This window comes from Mus musculus, chromosome 8 (genome assembly GCF_000001635.26).
Source record: "Mus musculus strain C57BL/6J chromosome 8, GRCm38.p6 C57BL/6J".
NCBI classification, from domain to species: domain Eukaryota; kingdom Metazoa; phylum Chordata; class Mammalia; order Rodentia; family Muridae; genus Mus; species Mus musculus.
Window position 1 is genome coordinate 126,455,435 of NC_000074.6, and position 25,879 is coordinate 126,481,313.

The 25,879-nt window shown below is 47.5% G+C and overlaps 1 protein-coding gene and 1 pseudogene across 2 annotated transcripts in view; both read right to left on the reverse strand.

The window, feature by feature from the left end:
- The window catches only part of Tarbp1 (TAR RNA binding protein 1), a 49,785-nt gene extending 30,121 nt beyond the window's left edge, over positions 1 to 19,664 (reverse strand). The window contains exons 1-10 of one of the 2 annotated variants that reach the window (XR_003947249.1): positions 18,821 to 19,664; positions 15,868 to 15,965; positions 14,585 to 14,654; positions 11,600 to 11,748; positions 7,749 to 7,801; positions 5,904 to 6,001; positions 3,603 to 3,738; positions 2,230 to 2,326; positions 1,043 to 1,132; positions 635 to 770 (exon numbers count right to left, since the gene is read on the reverse strand). Coding sequence is in view for 1 of the 2 variants with exons in the window: in NM_001159907.1 (NP_001153379.1) it covers positions 635 to 770; positions 1,043 to 1,132; positions 2,230 to 2,326; positions 3,603 to 3,738; positions 5,904 to 6,001; positions 7,749 to 7,801; positions 11,600 to 11,748; positions 14,585 to 14,654; positions 15,868 to 15,965; positions 18,821 to 19,631 (1,738 nt within the window). In the remaining variant the exon portion in view is untranslated. The remainder of the gene's footprint in view (positions 1 to 634; positions 771 to 1,042; positions 1,133 to 2,229; positions 2,327 to 3,602; positions 3,739 to 5,903; positions 6,002 to 7,748; positions 7,802 to 11,599; positions 11,749 to 14,584; positions 14,655 to 15,867; positions 15,966 to 18,820) is intronic. The other variant, NM_001159907.1, reaches the window with a different exon arrangement.
- Positions 20,230 to 21,467, reverse strand: Gm6091 (predicted pseudogene 6091; annotated as a pseudogene).

The window sequence follows — 25,879 nt, forward strand, 5'->3', positions numbered from 1 at the left end:
GAGGTGGTGGTCCACCTGCAATCTCAGTGCTTGCAGGCAGACAGGAGATCAGATCAACTGCATATCCCCAGGAGAAACCTGCCAGCTAGACTAGCCAACCAGACCCCGCCTCAGCCACACTAGCCAACCAATCAGACCCTGCCTCAAGCTGCTAGCCTAGCCAGCCAATCAGAGCCAGCCTCAAAAAAAAAAAAAAAAAAAAAAAAAAAGAGGGCAAATGACAAGCCCCAGCCTCCGCATGCACCAGTGCTCAGCCAGACATATGCAAACATATACATGCACACTCGTACGCACGTATCAAGCGGATAAACATGTTCATCAGTTCACAATTAACGTGGTGCTTCTAAATCATGAAAATAAACCTATTGGCATTATTTGCACTCAGCACGAGTTTCCATACTAGAAACCCACACACACCTGCCCTGTGGGTCCTCTTCCCGCTCCAGCCCCTGACACCTACACTGACACCGGTTCAACAAATCCCCAAGTCTCCCAACCCACAGGGCCAGGAGAGAGCGGCTCTGATCCTGTGGCTGAGGTTCAGACTCACACAGCACAATGGCTTATGCCTACACGTCAATCTGCACGTGACTTCAGAGCACATTCTGTCTTTCCCTGAAGAGTTCACACTTACTTTCCCAACCAGGAGACTTCACGAACTCCTGAACTAGGTTCTTCACGTAAGCATTTAATGACGCCTCCTGTCCATCAGAGCCACCAAGTGAGGATTGCTTAAAGTATCTTTCATTGACACGTAGCCAGTCACAGAGCTACACAGGAAAACCATGGCAAGGTTATTTTATTCTTAAAATGTAACAGAACAAAGCATTTCTAATTTCCCCGATCCAATCTTCTGACTTCCACATAAACTGAATTTAAATCAGAGCTTGATACAATCTCATGGGGCCGCCATTCATTGAAGTATGAGGGGCACTGAGGAATATAATTTTGAAAGCAACTGTTGCATTTCATAGTGGTTAGTGATAGCTCCATGGGAAGAGGGGGCTTTTATAGAGCTTTCAAACCGCTGCTTGCAGCTTACCTCTGTCCACAGCACCGTCCCACGTCCGAGGGACTCCTCTTGTCTCAGAGACAAGAGAAAAGCTGAGATGTCAGAAAGAGATACTTTCTCCTAGGTAGAAAAAGCTTAGTTTAAACTTTTGAAGTCACATCATAGCTCTGTTGAAACATCAAGTCAACTAAAGCAGGATGTCTTCAGTTAAGATACAAGAAGTTACATTGTTTCAAAAGAAGTACAGGAGCTGGGAAGACCCGTTCAGTGTACACATATGTATTTCTTTACTCTTTTTGGTGGGGGTGGGAGGGTGTTTGAAACAGAGTCTCACTTTGTAGTCTTGACTGACTGGGCTGAATAATCTATCCCCAGGTTGTATCAAACTCAGGGCAATCCTTCTGCCTATAGAGTGGGTAACATTTTTTTAAACGCACATTTTCTTTTAAATTGGCTATTATCTTTGAGGAAAAAAATGAGAATCTTTTAAAAAAACATACTGTCGATAAAAATTAATTACTACTAATAAAAAAAAAACCCCGATTCTCTGGAAGCAACAAAAAGAACCTCCAACTGAAGAAAAAGCTGTGCTTCTTAGCCCAAAGATCACAGATTCTGAAATAAGACCCTGCACCTGGCACACACACAGCCCTGGGGTGTAGGGTGGGGTGGGGTTTAAGTGAAGTCTATTTGCAACATGGCATGTGCATTTGTACCATCTGATGTGATGAGACTGCTCTAACAAAGCATCCCAAGGTTAAACAGGGGCCACATTAGCCTGTAAAGACGCCCCATGTTCACCGCTCTGTCCTATGCAGCCATGTGCTGACTCTGGCTCCAGACCTTAGGTCCCAGACCCTCTACCAGGCTGTGAGATTGTTTGTGAAAGACTCCAGAAAACTAGACTAGGGCCCTGAGGCCAGGTTTGTCCTGGCACCTGGTTCTCCATCAGCCCAGGCCTCACAAATGCTGGCATTCCCAAGCCCCAGACAGCAAACCACTGTTCAACACAACCCAACCATGTCACAAGTACCAACACAACCTGCACACACCACACCACTTCAGCCACCTGGGGTGGTGCCAGTCATCCCCAAGTCCAAGTTCCATCTGGACACCAAGGGCCAACACGGTCAGGAGGCCTTTTGACAAGCACCGCCACAGGCTGGATGACTCGTGTGCACAGGCAGCTGTAAGTCTGTACACACAGGCACACTCACCACGTCCACCAGACGCATGGCTGTCTGAAGAAGGTAGCACTGAGCTGCTCCTCTCAGGAGGACCTGGTGTGTGATCATGGTGCGCTGGAGAACATCCCTGGTTCAAAACAAGGACACCAGTAGGTGCCGGGAGAAGTCTGATCACTCACTACCACTGACTTACACAGCCTGCAACTTACTACACACAAAGTGACCATCACCAGGAGTGGCCGTCATCAGAAGTGGCTAGCACCAAGTGGCTGTCACCAGGAGTTGCTATCACCAGGAGTAGCAGTCAACAGGAAACACCAGGAGTGGAAGACACCAAGGAGTGGCTGTCACCAGGAGTGACCTCACTAGGGGTGGCCAACACCAGGAGTGGTCAGCACCAGAAGAGCTGCAGAGCCAGTTACCCACCGTGGTCTTATGCAGAACACAACTTTTGTTTTTCTTTTTAACTTGAGACAAAATCTCACTATGTGAGACAGACCGATCCTAACTTCTAGATCAGACCCGCCCCAGGCTTGTGTTTCCTCTCCATTATTTTCTTAAATCCTGGATTACAAGTGTTACCCACCACACCCAGATACTATTCAATTCTAATATGAACTTTCTTTTAAAAATAAGGATAGAGTGGATATGATACCTCATGCCTGTAATCTCTCAGCACATGTGAAAGTGAGACTGGAGAATTTGTGTGAATCAAAAGCCAGCCTGGGCTACACAGTGAGAATCTCAGCCTGGGCTACACAGTAAGAATATGTCTCAAAGGAAGGAAGGAAGGAAGGAAGGAAGGAAGGAAGGAAGGAAGGGAGGGAGGGAGGGAGGGAGGGAGGGAGGGAGGGAGGGAGGGAGGAAGGGAGGGGAGGGAGGAAGGGGAAGGGGGGGATCAACCAAACCAAACAAACAAAAGAACATAAAGTAAAGTACTTACTTTAAAATGTTTTTAAAGTAAAAATTTCATGTATATTTAAATACTTTAGCCAGGCGTGGTGGCGCACACCTTTAATCCCAGTACTTGGGAGGCAGAGGCAGGCAGATTTCTGAGTTCAAGGCCAGCCTGGTCTACAAAGTGAGTTCCAGGATAGCCAGGGCTACACAGAGAAACCCTGTCCCGAAAAAGCAAACAAACAAAAAAACAAAAACAAAAAAAATCCACTTTCTAATCAATATCATGATTTGATATTTGCCCTTAAATTTAAAACAAGAAACAAACAAACAACAACAACAACAAACCCTAGCCTTAAGTTGTCAAAACCTAAGTCCATATGTTATGGAATATATTTAAATGAGAAATTCCTCAAACAAATACATTCAATTAAACAAATAAAAAGTATCAACTTTTCTCACACACACTACATAGCAAACAAATGGACACACCAGGAGGAAATTACCTGAGGGCAAGAAGACCTTCTCCACCCAGGGCCTTACAGCTGGGTATGCTTGCCAAAGCCCTGGACAGGAACAAAACCGGCACTGCACACCAGTGTCTGTCCGCCATTCTCTGAATGAGCTTTAACAGGAAACAACCTGGAAGAAACGGTTTGGAACCGTTATCGTCGCCATAAGCACACAGAAGACGTCCTTGGCTTCCTTAGTCAATAAGGAAACAAAGAAACCTCAGACCCACCAGGATGGCTAAAAAAGAATATCGACATGTTGGGAGGATCTGGGAAAAGTGAACTCCTCACACTACTGGTGGGGATGTGGATGGGTGCAGCAGGGTGAGGAGGGACTGTGACCCTGAAAGTCCCCTTCTAGCTGTGTGACTGGGAGGACTCAACACAGGTTCCTGCACTGAGAACACAGATGCCTGCTGAGCAATGGATTTAAAATCAAACAAACAAAAACACACACACACACACACACAAAACAGGAAGAGGTCACCATGAGGTGAGGATGGAGTTTGATTCAGCCACAGAAACAAAGCTCGATGAAGAGGCCAGCAAGTGCTCAGTTCCCTGCACGAGACCACGGCACGCATACAGCAGGGAGACAGACACACCGCAGGGAGACAGACATGCAGCAGAGGCTGTGAGAAAGCTGGTGTGTGAGGACCAGCTCAGGGCATGGGGTCCCCTCTGGCAATGAGGGAAGTATTTTGGAAACAGACAGTGGGTTAAGTTGTCTAATTTTAAATATAACAAACACCAATGATCTGCCTGGATCTCCCTTGTACTGGGATTGCAGGCATGAACAACCACGAGATAAAGCTTTAGCTTATGGGAACCACTTTTCTGAGCTGCTCAAGACAAGGCCAAAACCACTGCCAGGGCAGCCCCCAGCTCCTGGGCACACTGGAAGGCCATTCCATGCCTCTCTTGGGTCTCATTCCATGGCTGACGTCCTTTTTTGAGACACAAGGGGTTGGTGCTTTCTCCGTCTCCTCTGGCATCTGTTCATTGCACTGTTTTCTCTCATTAAGAAATCCTAGAAGCAGCCAGACATGGTGAAGTACACCTTTGATCCCTGCTTTCAGGAGGAGGCAGAGGCAGGTGGATTGGAGTTGGAGGACAGCCTGGTCTATATAGGAGTTCCAGGACAGCCGGAGCTACTTAGTTACATCGTCTTGGGAGGGTGGGGGATGATTCCAGAGGCTTCTTGAAACATAATCTGTCTTGTTTCTTCCAAAGCAAGCAGCATAAAGTTAGACATGATATTCTCTAGGAAGTGGTGAGTGGAGGAGCCACAAGGAACTGTGGGTAAGCATTCTGTTTTCTTCTGGCTGCACTAATCAGACCCAATAAACCCTGTCTCAGGCTTTCCTTCACACTGACCCCACACACTTCCTGGCCCCTACCACCAACACCAGGCAGGCAGCCACCAGAGGGCGCCCTGCTGGGCATGCCATTCATACTGCCAATATGCAGACCCAGGAGGCTGGAACCCAGGTACCCAAAGCTGGCAATTCCACTGTCCTCTCGAGAGACTACTTTATAAAGAGTCATTGACATGATCCACTTTGGGGCTGGAGAGATAGCACAGCGGTTAAGAGCACCCACTACTCTTCTGAAGGTCCTGAGTTCAAATCCCAGCGACCACACGGTGGCTCACAACCATCCGTAATGAGATCTGACGCCCTCTTCTGAGTGTCTGAAGACAGCAACAATGTACTTAGATATAATAAATAAAAAAAAGACGATCCACCTTAATGTCATGATACTGCAGACTATATTTACCTCATTTGCATAGATGACACCACTGGTCATCTTGTGAAGCAATTTGTAGAGTAAATATAAGAGAAAAAAATCCATACCTAAGGTCAGTAAGTCACAAAGGCCAGGATGACAATACAACTCCAAGAGGAATAAGTCCTCTGCCAACCGGCACCAAGAGGCTCAGTGCTTTATGTCCACTTCCAAACTTGGCTCAAAGAAAAGTGAGCCCCAACCCAGGAAAGTTCACTGACTCTAGGTCACAGGGGTATACAAATGTGCGCTCCTTAGCTACATAGCTACATCTTTCTGCTGAAAAGGAGAACCCAGCGTGGGCTGGGCACTGTCCAGTACTTTTTCTAGAGCCCAGTTATTTGTTCAACCTTGTTTGATGATGCTTGAGGAGAAGACAGTATACAGACCACAAGACCAGTGCTCAGACACCTGCATGGCGCTGATCCTAACTGTTACATGGCACTTGGCACCCGTACCAAAACATGCTAAAAGTTAAAACGAAAATTCAAATCTCTACTGACTTACTCTTTGTTTCTTCTGGAAGAAGGGAAGTATAAGTGACTAGAAACTTCTGCAGCTTTAATCCCAGGGGAGAGTCACTTCCCAACGGCTGCCCTGGGGACCTGCAGACAAAGAGAGAGGAAGAAAACATGAACTTAAAATCCATTCACAAACACGCATTTGGGTGTTAGTCTAAATGCAACATGACCCTGGTTCTCAGCAATAAAGTAACTGGACAGCTCTTTTCTCCCTGGATCTGCGTTTTATTTTCCAGTAATATTTGGAGATTCTTAAAACATGGAAACATCTGGATGTTCTCATAGAAGGAGCAGGACTCCAGACCGTTAGATTGAAGGGCTGTGGCGGCCTTTGATGATAACGATTCTCTCCTTCCTTTATCACACACATCAGTCTGGGGTCATTAAAAAAAAACAAAAGCAGTCAACTTAAACTGCACTTTATCGCTCCCAACAGGTAATTCAGTGACTTCCCATCTTCGGGTCTAAAGTAACAGAGCATTCACAGTGAAGACAATATTAGGGGTGACACACAGCTGTAGTGTTTAATCATGAACACAGACTTGGCCATGGTGGGGTTTGGCTGTGTGTTATCTGCTAACTGAACCCAACAGAGAACCAGGAGGTATCGTGATTAATGTATGCACCGACTCTCCCAAAGCTCAGAGGTCGTGTGCTGACTCCACACTGCCTCACATATGTGGAACACCAGCCGACATGACTCACCGGAGACTCAAAACTCCATCACAGCAATCCATTTTATGCTTTCAATACTTAATCACCAGACATTGGGAATCAATATATTCCTGTAACTTGGGCAGATGCTAGCATTTTTAAAGAAAAGGGTGGGGAATGGGATGGTTTTCTTTTTAGGGGCATCCTAAGTGAAATTTACTTAGAATTATGAATTAAGTGATCAGAATCAGAAAGCCAACATAACTCTAAAAGCAGGGGAGACCTGAAAGGGCAATTTGCGGGGATAGATAACTCCCCAAACAAGGCTAAGGTACAAAACGAACGAGATTCTGCCAGCTAACCTTTTCCGAGGTGAATGAGCAAACCTCTAAGAGCCATGGTGGCCACTGTCACATACTGAAAGGAAAATGGGCTGTGGGGAGTGGGTCTGACAGCAGGCACACTGGGTGAACTCCGGTTCTTAATACAGAGGGAGGGAGGGACTGAGAGGAGGGAAGGAGGGAGGGAAGGAGGCGGAGGGAGGGAATGAGGGAGGAAGGGAGGGACAAAGAAGAGAAGGAGGAGGAAAGAGTGGGAGGGAGGAAAGGAGGGAGAAGGAATGAGGGAGGAGGGAGGGAATGAGGGGGAGGGGGAGGTAAGGAAGGAAAGGAGAAAGGGAGGGAGGAAGGAAGAAAGAGAGGGACAGAGAAGAGGAAGAAAGGGAAGAGAGGGAGGAGCGAACCAGGGAGGGAAGGAAGGAGGGAAGGAGAAAGGGAAAGAATGAGGGATGAAGGGAAGGTGGGAGAGAGGAAGGAAGAGAAGGAGGGAAGAAGGGAGGAAAGGAGGGAGGCAGGTATGGACAGACAGACAGACAAATGAAACATACAGGAGGGTAAGTCATTTTAGCAGACACACAAACACACACACATGAGGAGATATCTAAGAACATTCCATTGGACATTAGCATGTGCTGATTATTCAGCAGTAGCCCCCAAACTCTTCTAGAAAACTGTAAACTAAGTCAAAATAAAAAAGCTTGGTTCACAGCACCAAGTGTGTGCTGAGATGCACAGCACTGCCGCTAGGGAAGAGAACGGGTGTGCCAATGGCCTAGCGTGCACAAAGCACTGGGCTTGATCCCGAGCCCCACGACAACAACACATAGCATGGCACTTACCTGCTGTACAGACAGCTCTCTGAGAGGGCATCCATCAGCGGGCCAGTAATAAACTACAAGGGAAAAGTCAGGGAGCTGTCGTAAATTTCCAGCTGCAGCAAGGGGGCAGGACCTGCATTTGCTCTACACAGGGATTCAGGAGATCTGAGGAGCAGAGCAGGTTAATGCGAGGGGGGACCTGTGGGCACAGACAGAATGCAGCTACCTGGTAACAACCTCCAGGGCCTTGGGGGGTGGGCCAGGGACAAAGAAGCTCGATGAGGAGCTAGGTAGGGAATGCAGAGAGTGACAAGGAAACAAAGATTCCTCAAGAGAAGACTGGACAGACTGCTGAGAGCTGGAGGGATTAACACTCCCCAAAACGCTCCTAGACACCGGTCAAAATGGCTTACCTGAAGTGCAGGGCCCAGAATGCATCTCAGGTACTGTACTATGGAGTTCAGACAGAAAAAGCAGGTTGGCGAAGAGGACCCTGATGCAAGTCTAGCTATCAGCTCTAAGGGGAGGGAGCCACAGGGCCCAGTTGTGTGAGGCTGCTGGGGTGCAGAGGCAGAGACAGAGCTCAGATGGCAAAGGACACACAGACAGTGTGGGTCTCCCCGCCCTCTTACTATCCACCTCGAACAGGGGGTTCGGAAGTCCTGTGAGTGTGTAAAGTGAATGACCACACCAGGACCAGCTATCAGGAGGCAGATCAACTTTACTTAGGGTGACTGAAGGCTCATAACGTTTTGGGGGGCTGAAGGCAGGCACATCCAGGAAGGGCAAGGTCAGTACCTAGAGTGCCTCACTAGCATGGGGAAGCATTTCAGGAATCTCAGGTGCTGGCTGCACAGGTTTTGTCAGGAGAAATAAATAGATCCTATAAACTCACTGAGGCTGCCTGACATTCCTTGGGTACAGGCAAGTGTGAGGGACTTAAAGTTCCCCAGACGAGGTCAGAAAAGGAGAAGCACCTCTCATGAAGGGAGTCTCCCATATTGCAGCGAGTTCAGAGGAACATGGTGGACTTCGACCTTAGTTAGCAGGACTTTCCCAACACGTAGCTCCAGGGGAGCATCACCGAGAGCTCCCCTGCCAGACTGTAAACTCTGTGAGACAGCAGCTGAGAAATGACTCAGACGAGCCCACTGTGACGGCAACCACTGTGAGTCTGTTGGGATCAAAACTCAGCCATGTGGCAACTCTCTGGCACACCTGGGAGGCAGTTCTGACTGGATTACCTGAAGCAGAGGTCCCTCCCTGGATGTGGACAGCACCTTTTCAGCAACCACCCAGGTACAGAGAGGACACCAAGTTTGCCTTTGCCTGCCTGTCTTCACCTCTCACTTGTGAGTTCATCAACCCTGTAGCTGCTACTGTGGCTGTCCCTGTCACCACCATTCTTTCCTCCATCACAGCCCAGCTTCTCTGGGCTTCCAACACAGAGTGACATGCTCAGTGGCTCTTCGAGAAGCATCTGGGCCTCCCATACCAGATTAGACTTCTGAGGTACACACCCTCGCGCCTCCCCAGCTAGCGGACAGCCACTAACGTAAGCCAATCTAATGAATTTCCCTTCAGTATTTATTCATGCTATCATTCTGTCCTTCTGAAGAACCCTGACTAATGTGACCACCGTTCAGCTTTCCCCAAACAGAAAAGGAGACAGGAAGACAGAGCCTGGGGACACGGCTCAGCCACCACAGCATTCACCTAGCTGGAAGCTGTGGATCAGTCCCTAGCACCACATAAGCTGGGTGTGCTGATGTGCACACAATCCCAGCACTCAGGAGGTGGAGGCAAAAGGAACCAAGTTCAGAGCCATCCTCGACCACACAGAGAGCTTTAAAGGACAGATGACACATGAGACACCGTCTCAGAGAGCTGAACTTGATACGTGCTCCCCTCGACGCACCTGCTCCCAGAGGCTTGGCCCTTTTCTGAGTCCTAACTCAGAAAAGCATAGCATTCCTTCTTCCTTCTTTTGCATCTCCTTTTCACTGACCAAGTCCTGGCATGCTTTCCCTGCCTGTATCACAGGCTCTCTGAAGCTTCCCCACCACATTCCACCACAGCGCTGCCTCCCAACCTCCATGCAAGGGACTCTGCTTTCTTCCTCCCTTTCCTCCAGCTCCTATTCCGGCATGTTCTGACATGTGTGTCAGAGGCATGCCTCTACCTCCTGTGTTCTGACACTTGTGATAGAGACATGTGTTTACCATGTTCTGATGCATGTGACAGAGGCATGCCTTTACCTCCTGTGTTCTGACACTTGTGATAGAGACATGTGTTTACCATGTTCTGATGCATAGTGACAGAGGCATGCCTTTACCTCATATGTTCTGACACTTGTGATAGAGACATGTTTACCATGTTCTGATGCATGTGACAGAGGCATGCCTTTACCTCCTGTGTTCTGACACTTGTGATAGAGACATGTATTTACCATGTTCTGATGCATAGTGACAAAGGCATGCCTTTACCTCATATGTTCTGACACATGTGATAGAGGCATGTGTTTACCATGTTCTGATGCATAGTGACAGAGGCATGCTTTTACCTCCCCTGATCTGATGCATGTGACAGAGGCATGCCTTTTACCTCATATGTTCTGGCACATGATAGAGGCATGTGTTTACCATGTTCTGACATTTGTGTCAGAGGCATGCCTTTACCTCCTGTGTTCTGATACTTGTGATAGAGACATGTGTTTACCATGTTCTGATGCATAGTGACAGAGGCATGCCTTTATCTTCCCTGTTCTGATGCATGTGACAGAGACATGTGTTTACCATGTTCTGATGCATGTGACAGAGGCATGCCTTTACCTCATATGTTCTGACACATGTGATAGAGGCATGTGTTTACCATGTTCTGACATGTGTGTCAGAGGCATGCCTTTACCTCCTGTGTTCTGACACTTGTGATAGAGACATGTGTTTACCATGTTCTGATGCATGTGACAGAGGCATGCCTTTACCTCCTGTGTTCTGACACTTGTGATAGAGACATGTATTTACCATGTTCTGATGCATAGTGACAAAGGCATGCCTTTACCTCATATGTTCTGACACATGTGATAGAGGCATGTGTTTACCATGTTCTGATGCATAGTGACAGAGGCATGCTTTTACCTCCCCTGATCTGATGCATGTGACAGAGGCATGCCTTTTACCTCATATGTTCTGGCACATGATAGAGGCATGTGTTTACCATGTTCTGACATTTGTGTCAGAGGCATGCCTTTACCTCCTGTGTTCTGATACTTGTGATAGAGACATGTGTTTACCATGTTCTGATGCATAGTGACAGAGGCATGCCTTTACCTCCCCTGTTCTGATGCATGTGACAGAGACATGTGTTTACCATGTTCTGATGCATGTGACAGAGGCATGCCTTTACCTCATATGTTCTGGCACATGTGATAGAGACATGTGTTTACCATGTTCTGACATGTGTGTCAGAGGCATGCCTTTACCTCCTGTGTTCTGACACATATGATAGAGACATGTGTTTACCATGTTCTGGTGCATGTGACAGAGGCATGCCTTTACCTCCCCTGTTCTGACACATGTGTTAGAGGCATGCCTTTACCTCCTGTGTTCTGACACATATGATAAAGACATGTGTTTACTATGTTCTGATGCATATGGCAGAGGCATGCCTTTACCTCCCCTGTTCTTATGCATGTGACAGAGGCATGTGTTTACCATGTACTGATGCATGTGACAGAGGCATGTGTTTACCATGTACTGATGCATGTGACAGAGGCATGTGTTTACCATGTACTGATGCATGTGACAGAGGCATACCTTTACCCTCTATGTTCTGATGAAGGTAAGGATTGGAAGAAGATGAGAAGCCATTACCTCTGAGAGTTCCGGGGAATAAGGAAGCGATTTCACGTCATACAGCTCCAAGAAGTGGATCACGCCTTCTTTGGCCAGAATTTTATTCTCGCTTTCAAACATTCTTTTGTAGATGCACGTGTGCCAGGAGGGATGGAAGAGCCAGCAGCCTGTGGGAACAAGGACCCAATGCTGACATATGATTCTGCTTTAGATCTCTGCACGGAGACTGTAGGCTGCTGATAAGCAGATGTGTGTGCGAGACAGCCGCACTAAGAACATGAGAGCACCGTGGCAGTGAGCTTGTTAATGACACACACAGAGCTTGCAGAACTCAGTCACCTGGGTGTTCAGCAGTCTGGATGCAGCCAGCACAGTACTCATGAAAGCACTTCCCTGTGTGTACAGATGGGACTTTACATCGGAGTGGCTCAGTGCATCCTCCCCCCACCCCACTTGAGGCCATTGCATACATGAATCTAAATCTGTCACACTCCCCCCTACTTAAAACCCTTGAATAGCTGCTTCCCACCATGCTGAAACTCTGAACAAGGCACAGGTGGACACTGGCCACACTGGCCTTCCTGCCTCTGTAGACCTGCTTTTCTCAGTATCCCCACTGTCCTCACAGAGCTCCCAGCACAGGGCTGGCCAGCTCCTAGCTCTGAGGTCATGTGTCACCCCCATGTCAGGCCTAACCTTCCCTTCACATGAACTCATTTTGATCCCTTCTCTTTTCTCTTTATAGGACCTGGAGCCAAAACTGTTTCATGAAAAAAAAAATATGTGTGTGTGGGTATACACACACACACACACACACACACACACACACACACACACGGTGGAAAATACTATTTCGTGCTGGAGAGATGGCTCAGTGGTTAAGAGCACTGACTGCTCTTGCAGAAGTGAGTTCAAATCCCAGCAACCACATGGTGGCTCACAACCCTCTGTAATGAGACCTGATGCCCTCTTCTGGTGTGTCTGAAGACAGCAACCGTGTACTCACATACATAAAAATAAATAAATAGTTTTAAAAAGAAAGAAAATATTGTTTCCCTCTCCCACCTCACTCCCATGCTTGCACACAGTCACTGACTGTTAAACGAATATAATTGAGTCCACAACAAAAGGCAGAATGAGGAGCTGGAGAGATGGCTCAGTAGTTAGGAGTGCACGCCACTCTTCCAGAGCACTAGGGCTCGATTCTCAGCTCCCACGTCAGGCGGCTCACACCCACTTGTAACTCCAGCACCAGCAAAGCTAATACCTTCTTCTGGCCTCCGAAGACACTTGCAAACATGTGGTGTATCACCCAGGAATACACACACATTCACATCAATAAAAATGAATCTAAAGGAAAAAGAGGAACGGAATAAATGTGTACCTCTATAAGGTGTCTCTGATTCTTAAAATAACCTGTATTTACCCATGTTAGAAAGACCATCATTTTTTTAATCTCCTGGTCTTCTGTAACTACATTGGCCTATTGCTTGTTGGTAATCTACCCCAACATGCCTTTTCACTCTCTGGCAACGGTAAATTCCAAAACCAGCCAATGCTACTTGGTCTGGTTTGCCAAGAGCTATGGGCAAAGCACAGAATGAGAGCATCACTTTAACAGCAAGCATTCAAAGGAAAAAAAAAAAAAAATGGTGGGGCTCCGTTCAAGAGAGGCTTTCGGTCTGTGAAAACTGAGTCAGAAAACAGCCACGGCCTTTGTCCTCGTGCATAAACACATGACACAGCACCTTCCTGCTCCTACAGATACAAAGACCCTGGCCTACATTTAGCTGTATCATTGGCCTCAGCTTAAGCTCACAGAGCCGCCACTTTAGGAGGCTCCAGGTTTGCTGTGCATCTTCTCAAACATCCCCCACCCCCACCCCCCGACTCAGGGGTGAAAAGGGTTCAAGACACATTTAAAGTCCTAGCCTTGAATGTCTTCTTCCTAGGAACTTCAAGATACTTATCAAAAACTAACCCCATCAGTCTAATAAACAAAAGATAGATGTGTGTCTATATATTTAAAAGGTATATTAAGACAATAAGGTTGAGGAGCAGTTAAAAGCATGCATTCATGTCTAAAGGCTATTATTAAAAAAAAAAAAACCACAAAAGCATTAGTGACTTCTTATTTGTGTGTGTGTGTGTGTGTGTGTGTGTGTGTGTGTAGGGGTACGTGTACATGTGTATAGGCACCATGTGTGTAGAGGCCAGAGGTTGACATCAAGTGTCTTTCTTGATCCCTCCCCATCTTATATATGGAGGCAAGGTCTTTTGATGAGCCCAGAGATTGCAGATTTGGCTCATCTACCCAGTCAGCTCACCCAGGGCTCCCTGTGTCTGCCTCAGGAATGCTAGGATTACAGGTGGGTAATCAGACCCACAAAGTCTTTACACTGGCACTGATGATCTAAACTCTGGTCCTCATGCTTGCACCACAAGCCCTATACCTATTGGGCCACTAAGGACAAACACTGAGATTTACAGATGAAATGAAAGAAAGCTGAGCTACTGGAGAGGTATCAGCAGAGGATGCACATGGCCCAGGAGCCAAGGCTGCCCACTATGTGCATCTGCTTTGACAGAGGTAGGCCACCTACTGTGTGCTTCTGCTTTGACCATTGCAGGCCACCCACTGTGTGTTCCTGCTTTGACAGAGGCAGGCTCCTGGTTCATCATCCATATTCTTTCCTTTCTCTAAAGGAAGGAAATCTTTCGAAATTTTATAATAAACTGCTTTTAAAAAAAAACTAATTGTATTTAAATAACTGAAGCCACTTAAAGCTATGTTCTAAAGAGACAGGTTGAGGGTGCCGCAGAGCGAACCCTCAACACCAAAGGCCAATACTATTTGCTGGTGCTATGACAACATGATCCTGTTCCCTCCTCTCTGTTCAGTGGTTTTCCCAAATCCTCTATGATAAATAATGGTTAGTTATAAGATCAGGAAGCTATCGATGTTATTAAAGCAAATAAACAGAACCAAAAAGTAATCGTTACCATTCTCCTCTGACACTGCGCATTCAAACAGCCTGTTTAGCTTTGGTAAGGCTGGCTTTATGACATGTATCTAAAAACAAAAGCAAAGACTCTCGTGAAAAATCACACATTACGCCTTTAAAACCTCAGGGAACGCTTCCCGTTCACATCACTGTAGTCCTCCTCTTGTAACCACGTCAAAAACAGGTGTCAGGAGCCTGCTTCTCCCAGGTCTGAATTAAAGCAGGATCCACGTCTGTGAGACTGAGCGGGCAAAGCTGGGGAACACAGTATAGCCCCCCCAGTTACGGTGCCGTGAAGATTTCCACGGGGAATATCCTAACTCAGACCCTGTGATCCTCGACTGACCCAGGAGACGGGCAAGGCTGGAACACTAAAGCCAGAAAAGGCACAGAAACTTGCCCCGAGCTCCTGCTGTTGTCCGGGGTCACACACGGGGAGCAGATTGGATTCAGAGCTCGGTGCTCCTGTGCCTCTTAGACCATGCCATGACAACTCAGCTAGAGTTTGACTTCACATATTTCAAAATAACTTTAAATCTAAGTTTCTAAAATAAATAAGTCTCATGGGTCAACCTACTGAAGCAACCCTAGAAGTCTATTTGAATTTAGAAAGAATTCCATTTCCCCAGCCTGTGTCTCTGTATGCTTAGCACAGACAGGGGTGTGGTGCTGTGGACATACACCTCACACTGACTCCATGGCTAGCTAACCCATGGTCTGCAGCTTACTGACGGAGAACCACACACAGAAGCCCTTACACACAGGAGCCTTACAGATGGAGACTCTTGCATCTGAGGAACCTTACACAATGGGATTCTTTTAGACGGGAACCTCTAAGAACCCTATAGCCAGGGGCCTTTACATATTGACACTCTTACCGAGAGGGACCTTTACAGACTACGGCTTTCTACACCAGGGCAGCTGCAAGGTTGTCCCCTAGAAACTCATCCAAAGTTCACTCTCTCAGGCCTTCCTCCAGATGAACTAAATCCAAAAGCCTGGGGATGGGCCCAGTAGTCTACACTTGGTAACAGAATGGGCCACCCCACAACAAAACAGTTGGAGAATACCAATGGAAGTTAAGTGAGACTAAATTTTGAGCAATCACATGAATCCACTGAAAGCATTCTTTCATTTCCTGAAATAACTTACATGCTATCTTAAATTGTATTTATGCCAGAAAACAAAGGAATTGGCTACGCTTACATAAGCCAGCCTTCCTGTGAACGCCTGGGAAAGACCCATGGGCTATAAAATCCACTAAGACAGGAGAGCACTCACCTGGTTTCCTTCCAAAATTTCCATGATCAAGATATAGTTTTCCCAAAACTTTAGGAGCTCATCTTTTCTCTTCTCAGACCACCAGAATAGGCTCGGACCTAAGAGAATTTTAAAAGAGGGGGGAAAAAATCAGTTCTTTTAGCTACTTGGTTACATCCTTCATAACAACAGTTCTTAACTTAATTCTAATGTTACCAAATAGTGCGATCACCAATCATGAAGGGAACAGACTTTTCTCCTCCTCCTCCTCCTCCTCCTCCTCCTCCTCCTCCTCCTCCTCCTCTTCTTCTTTTACAATGTATTTTGGTTTTGGTTTTGGTTTTTAAAGATATATTTATTTATTTTATGTATGTGAGTACACTGTCGCTCTCTTCAGACACACCAGAAGAAGGCATTGGATCCCATTACAGATGGTTGTGAGCCACCATGTGGTCACTGGGAATTGAACTCAGGACCTCTGAAAGAACAGTCAGTGCTCTTAACCACTGAGTCATCTCTCCAGCCCTGGGAACAGACTTTAAAAGCTTGGGAAACTCAGAAAGAAATTTTAAATTTAATTTTGGTTTGGTTTTTTGTTGTTTGCTTTTTTGGCTACTCTGAGTTTAAAATTTTGTTTCTGTTTATTTGGGCTGAGAGTTTTTAAAGACAAAAATCTCCCAGGATAGCCTAGAAATTACTATATAGTCAAGGATGGCTTTGAACTCCAGAACGTCCTGCCTCCCCTGGGATGACAAGCACGTACCACCATGCCTATCTAACCGTGCTTTGTTTCCTTAAGATTACTGTTGTGGATGCCCAAACTCTACTTTCTTCCCCAAGACTCTACAGTAAAGGACTTCACAGAGGCTAATCCCAACAAAACTGAAACAACAAAAACAAAAATAATGTAGGAACAAACAAAGGAATAAAACTTAAAATTTGAAATTTTAAGCTGACTCTGGGGGAAAAAGAAAGTTTAGTTGACAGGGAAAGCCAAGAAATAATTTGATTTACCTTGAAACACCCCCCTAAAAGGAAAAAATAAACAACCTGAAATCCTAGGCAGCAAGTCTCTGCTTATGACTGGAGGTTATAAGCTGGGCTGAGCCATGGAGGGGTCTGCTCACACACATCAGAACAGGATGCTATGTAAAATGAAAGGGGTTATCCCAAAACAGTCTGAAAACTAAAATCTAAAACTAAAATCTGGTCATAGAAACAAGAAACGCAGAGAAAAGACTGGAAACCAAAGAAATTAACCAGTGAGTGAAGGAAACATCAAAATTCTAGAAAATCTATTGAAGAAGTTTCAATGCTGGCTGGGCTTTGTCGACTCGATACTAGCCAGAGTCACCCAGGAAGAGGAAGCCTCAACTGAGAACGGCCTCTATCTGACTGGCCTGTAGGCAAGCCTCTGGGGGAAATCTCTGACTCATGATTGATGATGGATGGTCCAGCTCTCTGTGGGTGGTGCCAAACCTGGGCAGGTGGTCCTAGATTGTCTAAGAAAGTAGGCTGAGCAAGCCAATAAGCAGCACCCCTCTATCATCTCTGCATCAGTTCCTGTCTCCAGGTTCCTGCTAACTTCTCTCAGTGATGGAGTGTGACCTGAGAGAAGTGTTCTGAAATAAATCCTTTCCTCAACAAGTTTCTTTTGGCCATAGTCTCTATTCCAGCAACAGAAAAAATAACTAAGACAAACAGACAAATGGTAAGTCCCAGAGGTTCCAAGTCAAGAAGAGAGAAGGAAAAAGGAAGCAAGGGAAGAAATAACCACCTGATTACTCAAGAAAACTTCCCCAAATCAAAGCTCATTGACTTCCAGACTGTGTAGGTGCACATGGATAAAAAGGAGGTTCCAGGATGCCAGGGCCCTAAACCCCTGGTACCCTATAGAGAAGTCACAGACTGCCCTTGAGCAGGATCCAGAATTATCTCAACTTCAAAACAACAAGAGTAGCATCTCCAGCTTCTAGATGGATGGATGGAAGCCTTTAAAATGTGGATGGAAATGTCTCCCCCATAGAAGTTGGACCTGAGCAAACTATCACTCAAGCCCTAAAGACAAAACCAAGCTGTTTACAGTCCCAGCTCTGCTTTGAATGCAGGAGGCCCCAAGAGAGCATTCCTGCAGAGACAGGAAAGATGGATCACCCACAAAACCACAAATGTGCAGAGACCATGAGGAAACACAATTCCAAACTTCAGAAAGAAAGCGTCTGAATCCTGAGTTCCAGATTCAGAGAGAGCAAGCGAGAGAGACCCTGGCCCAAAAATAAAATGGAGAATAATCAAGGACAACACCTGTTGACTTTAGGCCTGGGCGCAAGCACACACGATGACTTAAGGGTTATGTTTAGAAAGCACTAACTAACCCTGCTCCTAATATTCCTAAAGGGAATGTCAAGGGATTAATATTTGATTCCGTACCTCGAGTTTCAAACATTAACTTGGGTTACACAGCACCCTTCTTTCAGTTTGATACGGATGTCAACTTTTTTTCTATCAGGATGTAAAGGCGTGGAGCAGGCTTGGTTTTACACAGAGCATGCTACCGCGTGTGCGATATCTTAACCTTCACTGGGTCCACTTTTCCCAAAGTGCAGGAGGAGGCCGGTGTAGGGTACCACATGCAAGTGTCAAATCCGCTCAGGATGAGGTGGACGCCCCTTGAAGGCTGGTTTGAGGTAGCAGAGTGTGGCTGGGGCAAAGAGATAAGTAGGTGCCAGTCTGGAGAGATGGTTCAGGGGTTAAGAGCACTTGATGTTCTTCTAGAGGACTGGAGTTTGACTCCCAACACACACATCAGGTAGTTCACAATTGCCTTTAACTCCAGCTCAAGGGGATTTGATGCCCTCCCAAGCATACGCACGTGATGCACATAAACTTACACAGGCACGCGCGCGCGCGCGCACACACACACACACACACACACACACACACAATTTTGTTTTTTAGAGAGACAAGTGGGTACCTTTTGTGTCCTGGGGGCTGCAGGAGCAGTCCACCGCCAGCTCTGCAGACACCTGTACAGCCCTCTGCAGCAGGTAGCGCGCGCGCTTTCGCGTGAGCCCGTCCTGCGCGCGGCCCAGCCCCGCCTGGACGGTTCTCCAGAAGCGGCCGCAGAGACGGGCGTCGAGATCCCCGTGGCGCTCATGGTTGGTCAGCAGCTTCTCGGCCAGTGCGCTCAGCACCAGCAGTTCTGGCCCAGTGCTGCCCTCAGCTCCCGGTCCCGCGGAGCTCAGCGCGTCCCACGCCGCACGCAGAGCCGGTTCTGCGCTCTGTGCCAGCGCGGGCAGCAGGCGCGCTCCCACGGCCGGCGGCGCGTCCCCGGCCAGCGCCAGCTCCACAGACGCGCGCCCCAGGCGACGCAGCAGCGGGGCATCCTCCGGCGCGCGTAAACACGGCGCCACGGCGGCCAGCAGCTCCACGGCTGGCGCGCTCGGCAGCTCGCGCAGCGCTTCTTCGGCCAGAGTGACTGCCAGCTCCGGTCCTGCCAGGCGCGCGCACGAGCGCAGCGCCGCACTCGCCGCTCGGAGCACGCGGGGCCTCGCAGGCCCTCCGCCCTGGGACGCGTGCAGTAAGGGCACCAGGTGGTCCCTGGCCACCTCGTGTGCCGCCTTGGCCAGCGCGCCGGCGCCCGCGCCGCGCTCCTCCAGCCGCTGCAGCACCAGGCGCAGGGTCTCCGCCCGCTCCGCACTCGCCTCCCCGCCGCACAGCGCGCCCAGCAACTCGCCGGGCTCCCGACTCTGCGTTAGAAGCGCGTCCGCCAACACCCGCTCCATTTCGCGGGGAGTAGACCTGTGCGCGTGCGCCGGCCACCCTAAGCGCGAGTGCGCGTGCGCGGCGAGAGGTTCCCACCCACACATACCCTGCCCGGCATAGGACCGCATAAGGTTCCTTCAACTTTGTTGGGAGTGTGATGCCTCCTGCCACTCACAGTTTTTAGTAAAAAGAGTTGCTGCAGACATAGTATTACACCAGTTCCGAAGTTCCCGATTGGAAATAGGCCTAGGGCCTAAATTTTCTAGCTGGCCCTAAATTCACATAGATATCCTGCAATCCCCCCAGATGGCTGCTTTTTAAAAGGGTGCATGTTAAGAGTTACCACAAAGTCTCTAAAACAATGGATCACAAATGAAATCTGGATTTATGTTTTGAAAATAAGTTATGAGAGCTGAGAAGATTGGTCAGTAGGAAAAGGGCATGTTATGAAAGCATGAACATCTGAGTTAGGATCCCATGGAGAGGTAACTACCATCCTGCGTGGTGGAGACACATCTCCCCGCCGCCCCCCCCCTCCCCGACTCCCCCGAGTCGCTGATGAGCCAGTATGGCTGAGATCAGTTCCAGGTCCAGTGAGAGAGCCTGACTCTTTTTTTTTTTTCATTAGTAGTAAACTTTAATATTGTTCACTTTGCACAAGAAAAGTGGCTCACTAAGAGCTGGGGTTCTGAGGAGAGAATGTTTAGGCATAAATGGGGGAGCTGTGAGAGGCCTGGAGCCTTGGTGAGGGTGGGGCTCTGAGACTGAAACCCAGCCACCAACAAGGAAGAAACTAGCCCCACCAGTGTCACAATGGTGGACAGCTCTGTCCTCACCTTTGGCTGAACGCGGGACCCCTAGCCACCAGGCAGGGTCTGGGCTCCAGCCTGCATTGAGGCATCTTGGCAATCAAGAAGGGAACTGAAAACGGCTTCAGCGAGTGGACGATGGATGAGCCCGTTCAAGGCACAGTGTCCATTAGGAATGATAGGCCCGCGCTCCCCCTGCTCTCTGAGAGTCCAACCTGGGTAGGAGCTGGCAGGCCCCAGGTCCCCTCAGTTGGCAGAGTTGTATTGTAGGACTTGCTGAGAGGCAAAGAGCTTCTTGACAGCCAAGGCCTCTCCCGGCTGCCCCAGCACCAGACAGTTCTCTTTGTTGTCTGACCCAGCAGCCTGGGCTGAAGACTTCTTAAAGTAGCACAGGCGGCACACGGAGTGATACTTGTCGGCTCCGCCAATCACCTCCACCTCTTTCTCCAGACCCAGCCTCTTCGTGTAGGCAGCTTCTCGGAAGCACTCCATGCACACAGCGGTGAGCTTCACCACACTCTCCGCCAGGGGCACCAGGTTCAAGATGCTGCCGAAAGCCTTCCTCTGGAAGGTCCCATCCAGTGCTGCCACAATTACTGTCTTGCCCTCGTTGGCCATCATTTCACAGAAATCCACAATGTCAGGAAAAAACTGCCCCTCATCGATGCCAATGACGGCCACACTCAAGGACTCCTGGGTCACATCGCGGAGCATGCAGGCTGGCAATGCGTCAATGGTGTTCCGATCATGTGTGGAGAAGCTGTTGCTATAGCGCGTGTCTTTGGCATACTTGATGACCAGGCACTTGTACTGGGCGATCTGGAAGCGCCGGACTCTTCTCATCAGCTCCGTGCTTTTCCCTGAGAACATGGGCCCGAAAATCACCTGAATCTGCCCCCGGGTCTTGCTGGGGGAGCTGGGCAGCACGGTGGGTAGATTGATGTAGCTCATGGCAGCTGTGCAAACTTTAGCACCGAGAGTCCGTGGGTGGGGATATTTCGCCGCACTGCACGCAGCCTGGAACATTTGCCCGCCAACAACTCAAAAAGCGAGAGCCTGACTCTTAAGAACAAGGTGGAAATCAGGGTATGGGTGACACAAACCTTTAATCCCAGCCCTGGAGAAGCTGAGGCAGGAGGATCACTGGGAATTCAAGGCCAGCCTGGTCTACAGTGTGAGTTCCAAGACAGCCAGGACTACAAAGGATGCCTTGTCTCAAACAAACAAACAAACAAACAAACACAAGGCAGAGGGCGGGGCAGGGGTGGAGTACGCCTTTAATCCCAGCACTTGGGAGGCAGAGACAGGCAAATCTCTGACTTCAAGGACAGTCTGGTCTACAGAGTGAGTTCTGGGACAGCCAGGGCTACACAGAGAAACCCTGTCTGGAAAACAAAACAAAACAAAACAACAACAACAAAAAAAAAAAAACCACGCAAGATAGAGGGTGATAGAGGAAGACACCATACATCAACCCCAAGCACACGCGCGCGCATGCACACACACGGTGAGCAGCCCCAACCTCACAGGCCAATACAAGCCTATACTCCACTACTCCACACACTGATAAGTCATGAAGTCAGGTGTACATGATTGTCACTATAAGCAAATATCAGAAGTCTGAGGCAGGAGGGTCACCTGCCTGGGCTACAACTCAAGATCAGTCTGGGTTGGGGAAACAGGTGGGAGAGATGTTTCCTGGCATGCTTGAGGTTCTGAGTTCAAACTGGGAGGTAGGAGAGCAATGTAATAAATTAAGTATGACTTGGGGTGGGGGGCATCAGAGGCCACACACACTTAGCAGAACAGGCTGCAGCTGAAAGCAAGCTCTCCTCAGAACCCTGAACCCAGGGCCCTAGTTCAAGAATATAGGTTGATCGCCCCACACAGTGCTGCCTTCTAGTTCCCAGGAGCAAATTCAAAATCAGGCTTCCCTGTGGGTCTATATTTCTGATCGTATCCACTGCCAGATTCAGAAGTAGACAAAGAAGACTCTATCTTGGCATGCACTCTGCTGGTCTCACTCCTCATGGAATTCCAGGTTTAAGTGAATGAGTGATGTGAATTTTCTTTGTCTTTCTAAACGTGAATTCTGCCCTTATTCAATGAGGGAAACACAAGCCCCATCTTTAAATACTTTGACATAAAATTACATGGATATGGTTTTAAAGTTAAATGGTATTTCACATGAAAGATTTGGTCCTCTTCCCCTCCCTGTGTTCAGTCATTCTATTTCCCTTTGGCAAAACACATAAAAGATTCCATTTTAAACCTGCTTAGAATGTTAGTAAACATCTATTGCTTAGTTCATGAAAGGTGCTTATAAATATCATTTCTCTCAACATAAAAAGATATCGAGCATGAACAGCTAAATGTTTTGAGCAGACACTGAAAAAGAAATGAAGACAAAAAAATGATATGCACTTGCAAAGGTGTCTGACAGTCTTAGTCATGTGAGAAATGCACATTAAACCCAGGAGGACACACACTTTCCTGCTCTTAAGAAAGATTCAAAACAAGTGAAGGCTGGCAAGATGGCGCAGGTGGTGGAGGTGCCTGGTGCTAACCCAGACAACCTGAGTTGGATCTCAGATGAAGAAGAGAACCAATTCCTGAAAGTTGTTTTCCGACCTCTATGCTGGACCTCTATGCACCCACCCCTGTGTACATACACTCAGATAAATAAGTGCAATAAACTTATAAATAGTATTTTAAAACACCAAATGACAAGGGCCAAGAATGTAGAACTAGGAGACTTGCATACTGGAGGGCAGGGAAATGATTGCTTTGAAATACTGTTCCAGTAAAGATACCTTATAATGTAGCAAGCACACTCCCCATCCCCCACCCTCTCCACCTCTCCACCCCAGGTATTTGATCTAAATCATCTCTAGACTAGTAAATCTTTGTAGGAAGCTGCTTTTAACAAGATTAGTCTTTGTAGCTAAAACTTTGTAACAAGTTAAACATTTATCAGTAGGCGTGGGATACATAAATAGCCTGAGATAAGGCAATCAGAGGCGCTGAGAGCTGATTGCTTATCTCTGCCACAATGTTTTACATCCCCCAGTGATTGCTCATCTCTGCAACAATGTTTCACACCCCAGTGATTGTTCATCTCTGCAACAATGTTTTATATCTCGGGTGAATGCTTATCTTTGCAACAATGTTTTATGTCCCAGGGCTCCACTTGTTGACTTAGGGGTCAGCATAGGGAGCTTGTTGTGGTAGAGATGAGGAAGGCAGTCTAGGGAATGCAGATGGTCTAGAAGCAGGCCGCAGGGGAGCTTCTAGGGCAGTATTTTAACTGGATGTAGGTATTGATTACACAGCTTAATCCTTGTCAAAATGCCTTGAAAACTGTGCACTTTGTTCTTTGTAAAATTTACCTTTCTTTTGGCCCATGTTTTCAGAGTGGCATCCACAGATCTTTGATTTTTTTTTTTTCATTCTGTAAATATTTTCTGAGTATCTTTGTTAAACTGTAGTCTTGGAACTCAGTAGCTCAGTTGGTAGAGTGCTTGTCTAGAATGCATGAATTCCTGGGTTCCATCCCCAGCATCACATAAACAAGAGCAGTGTGGCCTGTGAACCCTGAATTTGGGAGGGGCGTGTTAGGTAGAGGCAGGAGAATCATGAGTTCCAGGTTGTCCTCGGCTCAATACTGAATTTGAGGCCAGACTGCTTCAAAAATTGACTGATAGATTGACCATTTACATGGTATAGATGTACCATTGACATGGTAATGATGAACAGTGTGTCTCCCAAGCACTTCTTCTCAGAGCACTTTAGAGTGTCCATCCAGCCGCCCACAAGACAACAACACTGTAGTACACTTGGGATGCCATTTTCTCCCCTCTGTCACATCCTACTCCCAGTGTTGTCTGTCCCAACTCACTCTTCCATCATTACTACAGCACACCTGTTTGGACATGAAGTTTCCCTGCAAAGCCTCATATGTTGAAGGCTTATTTCCAGGTGCCTAGGTCAAGAGGATTCTGGTCTAGTCAAAAGATGAAGCTATTGGTGGATTCACAGTCGGATGTCATTTTTGTGAGATGGTGAAAACTCCATCAGACTGGAGAAAGAGGATCACTGGAGATGTGTCTTGGAAGGCTTGTCCCTGTCCCTTCTTCTGGTGTCTCTCTCTCTCTCTCTCTCTCTCTCTCTCTCTCTCTCCCTCTCTCTCTCCCTCTCCCTCCCTCTCCCTCCCTCTCCCTCCCTCCCACAAAACAAATGAGCACTATTGCTCCATCATACCCTTCCACCATGATCCCTCACTACAGACCCAGAAACAAGAGTCAACTAAGCATAGAGCCAAACCTCTGAAACTAAATAAGCCCTTCTCTTCTCCCTCTCTCCCTCCCTCTTCCCCCTCCCCCTCCCCCTCCTAAATCCCTTAAAGGATTTACATGGACAACTCAGTTACATTGTAACTTTGTTACATCAAAGTAAAGGCCATTAAGATGCCATCACTCAAGTTGAAAGTCTGAGAGCTATACAGACTTCTCACTCTCCATCATGTCTTCAATCCATCAATGCAACCTTCCAAATGTCTATCCTCCATTGAAACCTTAGTTACCTTCAACCTCTCTGTGGCGGTTTCAATAGGTATGGGCCCCATATATTCATGTGTTTGAATGCTTGGCTTGGCCATAGGCAGTGGCACAATGAGGAGGTGTGGCCTCATTGGAGGAGGTGTGGCCTTGTTAGGGGAAGTGTGTCATGGGGGGGGGGGGGGCTTTGAGGTCTTAAATGCCTTTCCTTTGAAGTGACAAAATGTTTGAGTTATCAACATGAAGGAGGAGGAAGAGAAAGAGGGGGAGGGGAGGGGGAAAGAGGGGAAGGGCTTATTTAGTTTCAGAGGTTTAGCTCCAGGTTTAGCGTGAAACAAATCTGGTCTCCTCCTGGTTGCCTTTGGATCAAGATGTAGAACTCTCAGCTCCTTCAGCACCAAGTCTACCTGCAAGCTGTCATGTTTCCCACCATGATGATAATGGCATACTAAACCTTTGAAACTATAAGCCAGCTCCAATTAAATATTAGCCTTTATAAGAGTTGCCATGGTCATGGTATCTCTTCACAGCAATGGAAACCCTACCTAAGACGCTCTCCTTTCTTAGTGAGATATCAGTAATAGCTGTCTACCTGGCTTGCACCCTACTGCTCAATCTGTACTGCTGCCAGGTAGGGAGGAAGCCTTTGAAATGACAAACATGGGATACCTGGTGTATTGTAGGGACTTTAAAGTACAATATATGGGTCTTCTCAGAAGAGTGAGGCTGGGAAATTACCCAGGGGTTCCAACAGCTGGCATTTTGACTATCAGCCCCCAAATTCAAACATCATAGGAAGTGATTGTTAGATTTTTAGGAATATCAATATGCCCGAGTGCCTGTATGTATGGTCTCTGTGACCCAGATGTCTATCATCTAGCACATGATAATTATTTTCTTGCA